The sequence below is a fragment of the Schistocerca piceifrons genome, chromosome 5, assembly GCF_021461385.2.
Source record: "Schistocerca piceifrons isolate TAMUIC-IGC-003096 chromosome 5, iqSchPice1.1, whole genome shotgun sequence".
Classification (NCBI taxonomy): Eukaryota; Metazoa; Arthropoda; class Insecta; order Orthoptera; family Acrididae; genus Schistocerca; species Schistocerca piceifrons.
Genome location: NC_060142.1, coordinates 478,367,169 through 478,380,259, shown reverse-complemented (window position 1 = coordinate 478,380,259; position 13,091 = coordinate 478,367,169). Strand labels below are relative to the sequence as shown.

The 13,091-nt window shown below is 37.2% G+C and overlaps 1 protein-coding gene across 1 annotated transcript in view; it reads right to left on the bottom strand.

Moving 5' to 3' along the window:
• Positions 1-299: 299 nt before the first annotated feature.
• Positions 300-13,091, bottom strand: part of LOC124797965 (peptidylglycine alpha-hydroxylating monooxygenase) — a 214,192-nt gene continuing 201,400 nt past the window's right edge. The window contains exons 9-10 of the mRNA XM_047261128.1: positions 7,168-7,217; positions 300-5,944 (exon numbers count right to left, since the gene is read on the bottom strand). Of these exons, the coding sequence (XP_047117084.1) occupies positions 5,779-5,944; positions 7,168-7,217 (216 nt within the window). The 3' untranslated portion in view covers positions 300-5,778. The remainder of the gene's footprint in view (positions 5,945-7,167; positions 7,218-13,091) is intronic.

The window sequence follows — 13,091 nt, the reverse complement described above, 5'->3', positions numbered from 1 at the left end:
TGATCATGTACATATGTCCTGTAGACTGACTTGTTCCCTATAAAAGAATCACGCAAATTATTTATGGATCATGTAACTACCTAATTAATTAATTAACTGATCGTTGCTTTTTTTGGACTTTTATGTATTTCACATTCTTCTTTGAGCGATCCAGTGTATAAATATCAGCCTAGGGGCTCAACTAGAGGACAGTTGTAAGAAGAGTAGTGAATGAAATCTGAAGGTCACAACTGGTTGTAGGACGGAGATGATGATGTATCCATCAAGAGAGGTCAGAGAAATAAACAAAAATACAGGTATCAAAATAAATCATAGTTCTTTAATTTTTGAACTGATACAGTTTTGCTGCCAACAGAAATACACTATTTCCAAATAAAAATGTAACTTGAAAAGATTTTTTGAATACCTCATTCTTTAAGCATACTGACCTTATAATTGCTAAGAATTTGTCATTTCTTTCCTCTTGGATAAAAATATGTAACTTCTCAGCACTGTGCTTAAAATTACCATACAATGAAGATATTTGTGATATGTCTACTACATTTCCTGCACAATAGTGTTATTCCATAAAAGTTATTTTAAGATAGTTCACAGTACAGTACAACATTGTACTAGTTGTTCACATCCATTTTAAACTTTAATTTGTAATAAAATAAAGTGTATTCCAAGAAATCCTTACATAGTGTAATACTATTTGCTTCATCTGTAGCTACCATATTTATTTAATGATACAACACTTATTTGTATCTATCCCTACAATACAAATATTCTTTTACATCGTGGTTTAGCACGAATTATGCTAAATGTTACTTCTACGGTGTACTGTCCTCTGGGGAAGGGATGGAAAGTACAACAAATATCAAGGAAGTTACGTGAATACAAAAAAATAAAACTACATGAATAGTAAAAGATGTAATTTTGGTACTGAAACCAGAATTTGAGAAAAAAATTATATATAGCATTATTTGTGTGACGAGGATTACGAGGATTTTAACTGAAATACGCGTAAAATGGGAATAAGAAATATGAAAAAGAAAAACTCAATTACACTGCTGGCACATATTAACCACTGATGACAAATAATTTGTATATTATACCTGCTTTTAAGATTTCTCATTCACCAAACAGAGATTTGTTTAAAATGTCTTTTCATATTCATTCTTGCTCTGAAGAAAGCTTTTAGAGAATTCACATTTACTTTCAAGATGTCCTGTTACCATTGTCATAAAATAACACTGCGAATCACAATAGCCACACTGTTCATTAGAATGATGGTTGCTGAGAATTTGGTGCAAATGCAAGAATGTGAAACTCACAAAAATATCTATCTGTAGCTCTGTGGGTACAGTGATCTCACACTTAATGCAGTCTTTGGTTGTTTATTCCTTTTTAAACACTGAAGATGATACCAATCAAAGAATATGGTTACAATTTCAAGTACAATTTTTATACTTTATTATTTGCCCAGCATGTTCCCATAGTAATGTATTTCATTTTCAGATGTGCATATGTCTCTTTGTAGTCTGTATATTACACAGTAAACCAGCTAGTTACGATCCAATGACCAAAATTAACCTACAGAAATACTACTGGACTTTTAATAATAAAAATCTTGTAAAAGTAATAAACAAAAAGTTGAGACAAATGATGATTCATCCACAGATGAATTATGGATCATAAATGCATAGCCAGAAAGTAGCACTAGCTTTGCTATGGCCATCTGTGCAGTTTCCATTTTCATAACATGTGCAGGTACAATACACTGTAATGTAAAGTGGGAGACAATATCTTGAGCATTTTCACAAGTTGAAGATGATGACAGGAAAAAAGAAAGTAGGGGAAATATCTCACACTATAGGCACATAAAATATTTTTTCTGACGATACTATAAATTCCTTGTCAGCAATTTCAATACATTAGTACAAAACCATTGTAAAACATCTGATCAAAATACTATATATTCACAGAAAAGAAGTTACATAGTATTTCACTGAAGTATATGTACAAAAGAGATTATCAGTATCAGAGGTGAAACTTGTGCTTTCTGTATTGGTATTCTCTATATGCTTCACCACAAAATTGATTTTAGTAGAAACTCCATATGGTAGACACCAAGAATATGGGGAAATATGTAGCATTTAAAAAAAAATAAGTAAATGGATTTCTAAATACCTCTGTATTGAGGATACACAGTCACCCAGTACAGTAATGCAAAATTAAGTTCCATGAAAGTAATGCACATACCACATACTTTTAAGGTAAAGCAAATGCACAGACCTCTACCTTGCCATGAAACAAAGGCTCATTGTGGTGAGAATGAAAGTTTCTTTCCCAATACAACAATATTTATCTCAGTGAATATGCTACCATTTAAATTCATGTAATCATCAGTTTCAGTAGAGACATCATCCTTTTAATAAATAGTAACTCTGGTTATCAGTTGGCTTTTATCTAGGATAAGTATAAATACGATTTAATATCTGTAGGCAATAAAATAATATGAAATTCAAACTGACAATTCATAACATTTTATATAAAAAACATACAAAACTGAATAACAAATTTATAACCTATTTACATAAGTCCTAATCCAATTGACAAGTAAAAAAATATGATTATTAGTAGTGATTTGGATTAAATTCCTAATCATGTATCAAATTGATCAGATGACTAGATAATTATTAAAACTGTTGCAGTTTCATGGAAATACTGATCACCATTTATGCTTTTTCAGACTATGGTTTAAAACATCCTTCACCAAATTGCTTTTCTTTTTACAGATATTCATGATACAGAAATAAAACTATTTTTAATGAAAATATAGTTTTGAGTTTGTTTTATTATTTCCATATTACTATGCAGAGAAAATGCAGATACATTGGAAAAATAAAAGTATGCTACATGTGTCAGCAGACAGTATTTCATTACCTTAACCAGCCAAATTAAAAAGCTTAAAAAACAAGCATCAGAGATGTCAGCTCAGAAATGGAAGTGCCACCTTCATTCCCATTTATAGTTCTTTTAAGTAAATCGCAATTGAAATATTTATCATATAAATACTATGAAAGACAGAAGGGCAGTGTCTGCTTATCAATTGCAAGAAGAGGAATGATAGAAGCTGGTCTAGCAATCGGATAAATGAGAAAATGCAACTGTATTTCAAGTTTTTGAAACTTGGTGTTCCTTAATTGGAAAAAGTCACAATTTCTGGTGTTTGACCTCTGCTACAGCTGCTCATGTTTCAGCCACAAGTGAGTAGACACCCTTCATCTATCCAAATACTGTTTATTTTCATTTGATTAATATTTGGAGAACGAGAAATAAGGAAATGATTGAAAAATTAGCCCTGTAAAAATAGCTCAATAGCATGAATGTGATAACCTGTACATAATGAGGACCACTTTGTCAGTAAAGAATGGAAAACAAGGCAAGCAGGTGATACAAAAGAGAGGGAAGTTGGAAGTATAAGGAAATGGAAAAATGATCAAGAAATAGAAAATATAACATGTATTCAAGGAGAGAGAAGAGATTATAGGAAGACACAACGAAGAGGGGAGTTGGTAAACATCGTGCAGATTCATTATTGATTAACTACTGCAATGTCAGGTACATTCTAGAAATAACACCCACTTAAGAAATTCAAAGGAACCAATGCATGAAAATGGTTTTTGTGAAAATATGTCTCTGAATTGCTAAACTGCTAGTGCAGCATGTTCAGTGACCAGATGACACTTTTTTCTTTAATGGTCAGTGACTGTTCATTGTATATGACATCCTATGTATTGTTGTGTGTCACATCAGTTAGTGGGATACAAACAGCAGATGCTATATCTGGGTACATTAATTGCTGTTTACACTACCACAGATAATAAGGTCTGTGGGACTGGAGTACAAAGTGATGAACAAAAGCTAAGGCAGAGTCCACATATAGGATGCAAATATTTCAGAGTATGGATTAAAACTGAATATTATTTCGACAAATGCCTCCCATGCGGTACACAAGATTATATACCAGGGTGGAGCGAAAGGGTGGTGAAAAATGAGTTACCTGCTGGAGATGTGGATGCTATTTACTTGCAAAGAATGTCTTTCTCTGAAACTGACTGATAGTGGTGAAAAGAAAACCACCCTTCCAACTTGTTTGTCGACAGGAGCATTGTGATAATTGTTGCAATTAAATCTTTTGTGAGGCCGTCAGTACTGGTGACGGACTATGTACTGCAGTATATCTGACATCAACACAGATGATATTCAGCATACCATACTCATGATACAGAATGAAAATTCTTTGGATTTTTGATTTATTTCTGTGAATAGATGTACTTATGCAACTACAAGGAAGATACAGAAAGGTGTAATCTTTGAAGTGTTGAAGTGGTGTATTCAAAAGGAAAGCCAACACTGATAAGCGAGAATAAAACTGCTTGCCCATGGTGAACTTTAAGGCAATGTCAGAACTAGTTAACTTACAAATACCTTCCACATGTTAGGATTTTTAAAATTTCTGGGAGCATAACAGTTGTTTACCAAGTGACTAACAATATCCGTTAATACATTTTAGTTGGTGATGAGAAGTATTCATTGACGGTAGTCATCCAATTGATCCTGTCATGAAGCAGGTGTGTGCTAATCCCACTATACAACAGCTGCCACAGTACTGGTAATGAAATGATAACGTATTCACTAGAACTATATCACTCCGTTTCTTTTTTCTGTAGTTGCCAGCTCAATGTCTTACATTAAACGTGAACCTCTAAAGAGTCTTCCTTCAAAAGGTGTGTGTATCTTTGTAAGATGAAAATATTCCTCAAACAATTTTTGCAGTGTTTCTGGTTTGAACATATATTTATTTTGTCAGCTCCTTCCCTCCTTTCTTGCGTTTTACATGGGTATTAAAACATCCAAGTATACACTCTTTCTTTTTTGCTTCATTCTTTACTTTTGCCTACCTTTCACTGCTCACTTCATTCAAACTCTTTCTCCCCCACACCCCACCCACCTGCACAGGATTGCACATACCTTGCTTCATACTGATAATCACATAATTAAAATCCAAGAAAACTAATAATTTAACTGAGATAGTTCTGTGCATACTTTCAATAACATTTACAATGATTTCTATTTCCTAAAATTATGTAAAAAAAAGAAAGATACATTGAGTGAAGGTGAATATCACTGATCATTTAGGCTCAAGGCCATTTTTTAAAATAAATAGAGAAATAAATTTTCATGTAATTGTTTCAGAGGGCATTGTGTATGACAAGTTAGATTAAAAATGTTATTCCGAAAGAATAACAAACATCTGTAGTGCATCTAAGTAATTTTATTTTTAAATGAATTGCAAATATGTGTAGCAGATCTCTAAATGTGTGGTTCCATTAATTATGCACAGGAATTCACTATTACTCTGGGCTGCTCTTTAAATATGTATTCAAACAGTAGCATCTCATACTGCAGGTTTTGAGCAAAAAAAAAAAAAACTTGAAATGTTTTGCAAAATACTAGAAAATGTGAAAATGAAAGTGGTTGATTTATATATTCTACAATAGAGGAATGAAAGCACATGCATTCATCTATTTTGTTATGAAGTTCCAAATGTAACACATTTACACTTTTCACTTTCAGTGCAGACAACCCTTCTGAAATTGTAAAAAATATTATGCTGCTGACAATGATGCTGATTGTGCAGGGTAGATAAAGGCTTACTTCAAATTCGTTATCATTTTCCAAATACTAATACTTTCAGGTTTAGTAATACTCTATTCTTTTCTAATTAGCTTACTCCAACTGGCTAGCATCATCTGGTATATTGTTGAGACCATCTGATTCACGCCAACTGTAGAGTGGGGGTCCAGAGCTGAAGCAGTACTTTTTTTCCAGTGGAGATCCATTTTCAACCCAATACATCAAGTAAAAGTTGCACATTTCATCCTCATTTGTAGCACTGGAAAATAATAAATGGCACACTAAGTTATTAAAATCAAATATTATTATTCTTTAAACAGTTCCACCATCTCATTGTGCTACAATCATTTCTCACACAGAAACCTAGGAATGTGTAACAATTACATTCAAGTTATTTTCACAAATTACAAAACAATAATTACTATATTATTATCATTAATTCTCTGTCAGCACATAATTTCTTTCAAATGCAACCCATAAGATAGAAATAAATAGGTTTTTTTTCATGGCAGATGGTATTCTTCACAACTTTTTTTTTCTTTCTTGTATTCCTGAGAAACTTTTATGTCAAGGATATCTGAAATGCTTACATTTAAGGAACAACATATATTTAATTGTTGCTTTAATTAGCTAAATTAAATCTGAGGTAGTTCTAATGCATTTACAGCTATGGAAATATTAGTACACTTGTACCTATGAGATTGCACTTCTTACACTGAGGAAAACCTAGGTTTTATTTTGTTGCCATTATGAAAATATTAGTACATTTATGAAATTAAAAGTTTTGTATCACATCAGTATCCATGAAACTATTAGACGAATCTGTGAACTAAACTAATCTCATAACTTCATAGGCTTCAACAGTCACCATCAATCATTTTGAATATTAGGCCATGTCATTATGAGACACTAAAATAACTTTGCAGTCGTTCTCTTCGGGACAACTAATTGCTGAATTCTAGTGACAGTCCTCTCCTACATACTGTCTTACTCCATTTGCCAGCCAGTTACTGACATCACACTCTGGGATCCATTGGACAATTCAAAGTAAAGATTGCTATGGAGGGTGGCTATATGATATGGAAGTTGGAGAGAGGAATAGCTGATCATTCGGACCTAAAGTTGAGAGATACCCATCTGTTTTAAAGGATGAGGGGAGATCATTTTAAAAATATTGCAAGTTTTAATTTGATTGATCTTGTGACGCCGATGAAATCGACACCAACATCGATATGCATTTATCTTTGGACTAAGCATTATCTTTGGCTGTTCCGCCATAATCAGTTCAGTTCTTTGTGATCCTTGTTATGTGTTAAGGTTAATAAACGAACTATTGCTAAATGGGTGTGATTATTGGTGTAACCAACCTGGTAATCCTCCTCAATCTTTAAGGACCAGTTTTTTGGTGTCACAGGCATTGTTAAGTTTTAACACTATGGTAACTATAGCTTGTACAAAAATTTATATACACAAGTTACTTACCCTATTTGAGTCCAGCGATTACGGTTGCTGTACATTGTACACCTCGCTGCCTGCAACATAATTAATTCCAACATTCAGTATAATGATATTAACTTATATGTTTATAATGTGTGTTCTTAAAGATAAACATTAAATATTATGAGAACTAATCACACATAAGTGAGCCTATTGTAAATAAATTTTACATTTTTCTTTTCTACACCAATACCAAACGTGTTCATACACTTTTGCCTTCAGCCAAACAATGATTAATGCTACAAAGTAACTTCACAAAGTAAGTTATCCTTTATTATGGCAGGCCAAGTAACTTTTATTGAATGCTGCACTATACTTCATAGTGAATCAAACAATGGAAAATCCAGGATGGAATGTAACAATATTATGAGAGGGAAAGTTGCTACTCGCCATATAGTGGAGATGCTGAGTCGCAGATAGGCACAACAAAAAGACTTCCACACTTAAAGCTTTCAGCCAATGGCCTTCTCCAACAGTAGACATACATACGGACGGACACACACACACACACACACACACACACACACACACACACACAAATGCAACTCACACACACGACTGCAGTCTCTGGCAACTGAAACCACACTGCGAGCAGCAGCACCAGTGCATGATGGGAGTGGCGACTGAGTGGAGGTAAGGAGGAGACTGGCGCCGGGTAAGGGGGGGGGGGGGGATAGTATGGTGAGGATGGCGGACAGTGAAGCGCTGCAGGTTAGGCGGAGGGCAGGGGACAGGTGGGGAGGTGGGGGGGGGGGGGGGGGGGCAGGGGGAAGAAGAAGAAGAAGAAAAGGAGAGCAATAAATTTAAAAAATAGTAAATAAATAAATAGGGCAGGATCTACAGTCACCACTCAAATCCTTAGGCCCATCCCAGAAACTCAGCCTGGAGTCCATCTCTCTACTCACCCCTACCACTCCCCACACTCCTACCTTCTACATGCTTCCTAAAGCCCATAAACCTAACCACTCACTGTGCTCCCACTGAGAGAATTTCTGCTCTCATAGACCAACACCTTCAGCCTATTACCAGGAACCTACCCTCCTATATGAAAGATACCATTTCCTCCACCAACTCTCCACAGTTCCTGTCCCTTTACCACATGGTGCCCTGCTCACAACTGCTGATGTCACCTCCCTGTACACTAACACTCCTGATACCCCTAGCCTTATTGCTATTGAACACTGCCTTTCTCAATGCATAATGGATTCCAAACCAACAAACTTCTTCCTGGTTGCCAAGACCAACTATATCCTCACACACAATTACTTGTCCTTTGAAGGGATTACCTACAAACAAATCTGGGGTATGGCTATGGGCACCATCCTATGCCAACCTATTCATGGGCCATCTAGAGTAATCCTTCATAAAAACCCAGAGTCCTAAACCCCTCACCTGGTTCAGATTCACTGATGACATCTTTTCTATCTGGGATCGAAGGTGAGGACACCCTATCCACATTCTTCCAGAACCTCAACAACTTCTCCCCCGTTTGCTTCATCTGGTCCAACTCAACCCAATAAGCCACCCTCCTAGATGTTCACCTCCACCTCCTCAAAGATGGCTACATTAGTATCTTCATCCATATCAAACCTACTAACCACCAGCAATACCTCCACTTCGACAGCTGACAGCTGCCACCCATTCCAAAAAAGAAGTCCCCTCTGTGCAGCCTATCCACCTGTGGTCATTGCATCTGCACTGACGAGCAGTCCCTCTCGAAATATACTGAGGGTCTCACTACCTGACCGTAATTATCCTTCCAACCTTGTACAAAAACAAATCTCCCGTGCCTTATCTTTCCATCTTTCCAGTCTCCCACCATCTACCAGAGTCCCATTGTCCAGATACAGAGGAGCATTCCCTTCATAACTCAGTACCACCCAGGACTGGAGCAACTGCATTACATTCTCTGCCAGGGTTTCAATTACCTCTTGTCATGCCCTGAAATGAGAAATGTCCTGCCCACTATCCTTCCCACTCCTCCCACAGTGGTATTCCACCATCCACCGAACCTACACAATATACTTGTCCATCCTTACACAACCCCTGCTCCCAATCCCTTACCTCATGGCTCATACCACTGTAATAGACCTAGATGCAAGACCTGTCCCATACATCCTCCTACCACCATCTACTCCAGTCCGGTCACTAACATCACCCATCCAATCAAAGGCAGGGCTACCTGTGAAACCAGTCACGTGATTTACAAGCTAAGCTGCAACCATTGTGCTGCAGTCTATGTAGGTATGGCAACCAACAAGATGTCTGTCCACATGAATGGCCATCAACAAACTGTGGCAAAGAAACAAGTGGACCACCCTGTTGCTGAACGTGCTGCCAAATATGGTATCTTTCATTTCAATGACTGCTTCATGGTTATGCCATGTGGATCCTTCCTACCAACACCAGCTTTTCTGAACTGCACAGGTGGGAACTTTCCCTGCAATACATCCTACATCCCCATAACCCTCCTGGCCTCAACCTTCGTTAGTCACTGTCCTGACCCATCCAGCCCCTTCCCTGCTCCCTTTCCATCACTACACACCCATTATTCCACCATCACACCCAGTCTTTTTTTATTTATTTATATATTTTTATTTTTTAATTTATTTTTCTCCTTTCCTGCTACTTTCCCCTGTCCCCCCTCCCCACCCCATCTCTCCCCTGCCCTCCGCCTAACCTGCAGCACTTGTCTGTCTGCCATCCCCAACATACTGTCCCTCCCCCTCCCAGGCCCAGCCTCCTCCTTACCCCCACCCAGTCGCCACTCCCAGCACTCACTGGTGCTGCTGCTCGCAGTGTGGTTTCAGTTTGCCTGAGACTGCAGTCATGTGTGTAAGTTGCATTTGCGTGAGAGTGTGTGTGTGTGTGTGTGTGTGTGTGTGTGTGTGTGTAGCAACTTTCCTTCTCATATTAGTGATACTTTATAGTGACGCAGATTACGACACTATTTTTCTACGTAGTCTCCAAGTGTCTGTAAACAGTTGTCAGAACTTTCTGCCAGTTGTTCAATTCCTCAACAACAGATAAAGTTCCGTGATATTGGGGCTATATGCAAACTCCTGTGTGAATGTCCTCACGGTAGGAAAATATATTTTCTTCCCTGATGTTGTTTCAGTCTGTGAAAAAGTGGAAATACTTTTACGCAAGATCTGGACTTGTTCAGCAGCATCACCCATGTCTGTGGGACCCTGGTAAAAGTGTTGCCAACATTTCACTATTGCTTCACTTGACACTTCATGTAGTCCGTGTAGCATGAGAATTTCATGGTGACTTGTGCAATTCAGAAGTTATCTCTACAAAAATCTTACTGTCACATGTACTTCACACTGTGATGCATCTGCTATCTGTAGCACAGCCAACCTGTGTCTTCAGGAAACTTGGGTCATTTGCTCTGTTCTTACAACACACAACTCTTCTTGTCAATGGTCTTAGGCTGGAACAAAGTGTGTAGTTTTTTTCTGGTGTCCTAAGTATTTTAAAACAAAATTTGAGCACGCACTATTGCACATTCTTGATGTTAGTAAAGGTGATTCCTTGAGCAACCAAAATATATGGATGTATCAACAAAAATAATCAATTTTTGAAAATATAAGTAACTGGATAGACAAAAAATCTAATCACTAGGCAGCAGCAGGAGAACACACATATAGAATATATTACAGTTTGCTAGCTTTTGGAGCCAGTGGCTCTTTCTTAAAGGGTTGAAGGGGGAGGAAGAGGGGTAAAGGAAAAGGACTGGCGAGGTTTACAAAAAGGGATACATTTCAGAAAAGTTGCACTGAACTCCAGGTCAGGGGAGACTTACCAGAAGGGATGAGAAGGAAAGACTTCCCCTCATCCTTCTTTCCTTCTCGTCCCATTCCCTCTGCCAGAAGAAAAAGTCATTGACTCCACAAGCTAGCAACTTTAATATCTTTTATGTGTGTGTTCTCCTGCTGCCACTTGGTGAGTAGAATTTTTACCTATCCACAATATATGGATGTCATGTGACAACAGGTCCTGGCTGTATGCTGGGTGTTAGAGGGCAGCTCAATGCATATTGGTCAATGTTTGTTGGGTCATTTCTTTGGTGAAAAGTTATGCATTATCGAGAAGCAACACATTCTTACCAGTATGCTACACTTTGTAACAGGAAAGCAATCTTAGACAACTTGGTGGAGATCAATGTAGTTGGCAGAATTTAATGGTCTGATGTCCCTGGAGGAAATTAACTAACAGAATGCCAGCACATCACGGCCATGACCACAGTAGAAACCTGATGCTCACTAATCAATTATTTTCACCCAAACTGCATCACTTTCCTCTATTTTTTCATAAAAAAACTTTTGAGAAATTACAGTCTAAGCAGCTTTCTACTCTTCTTATAAATTTCAGAACCAAATGAGTTGGCACTTTACAGATAAGTTGCAAGTGATTACTGAACACATTCGCATCAATTTCTCACACAGTGCCACAACTGCCAGTTGCAAATGAGTTCATAAATGGTCAAAATGTTCTGCACACTTGCTCCATTTAGCAAATGAGGCATGGGGATTTGTGCTTTTTGATGCATCTGCCACATCCTTGCACTTTGAAGAATCACTGTTTTTTTTAATAGTTCAATTCAACTTCATACATCAAGAATTTTCTGCAGTGAGCCTGTTTTTTAATTATTGATACACTCTTTACTCCTAAGATTCTATAAACACTCCTTTGACATACAAAGAAGCAAATTTAAAAATTTGTTGTCTGATCCATTCCATTTTCATACCATATGCAAACAATCTCAACTAAACCTCAGCAGAATCGGAACCCTAAATATATGTACATAATAAGTACCACACAACAGCAAAACACAGCAGCTGGCCATAAAATCTCTTTTCTTTGATCTACACTGACACTACCATGGACAGATGGTTTTCTCTTTCCAACATGTGTGCAACTTCCCATTTGAGGCTTTCCCAGTAAAGATCTGCTTGAATGGATTATGGGTGTTGTGTAAACTGCACAATATTTCCACAAGACAGCTGCTCGTCAACTTTGGGAGCTACTGATGCATTGCTGCTATGGCTTGCCAGAATATTTGCTGGCTTGCTAGATGAGAACAAGTACCAAGGGGTGAGGCTATAACAAAATCATAGACAAATCATTGAAGATTTTGACATCCAAAGCCATTTGCCAGGGAAACAGGCTGTAATCTTTGCACACGCATGATTGGAAACATATTTCTGTAAGTCATGAATCCAGTGTATGTGTGCTTACAGGGTGTCTGAGCCCAATTTGACTGGTGTGGGTTTTATTTCCCATCTGTGTAAATTCAGGTAAATGAATGCAATGAGCTGATTTTAATTCCACCCATTTATTTCTATATTTTTCATATCAGATCCCAAAAAATGACACTGTGGAATGAATATATCTGAGATTAACTAATTATATATACTAAAAACTCTTCTGTGGTAATAGTTAATGGTTTGCATGATTTACTACATGCCAGTAGATCAAATCCACTTATTCACTAAAAAGACAATATTCCAAATTTTAATGAATTGTGTTGGTACAACTACAAGTGATGAAGGAGTGGAGTAGACAAGTACTAATTTGCTTGATTTTGCTGTAAGTTTGTAGGAGGGTTGGCCAGGGGGCAGACAGATAACAATCGAACATCGCACAACAGTCATTTACAGTGTAGTGTTGGTAGGGTGGACCCACAAGGGTCATAGTTAATTCCATCAGTCAAATTGGCAACATCTTCTTAGACAGAAGCAGAAATCTAAACACAACTGCAAAACATATATTAAATGGTCTCTCAGACCATGATAGTCAGCTACTTTCAATTGAAGGTGTTAGCTCTCTTAATAAGAACAATTCCTGAAGTAAGACTTTCAGAGTAATTAACACACCATCTATCAAGACCTTCTGTAATTTCC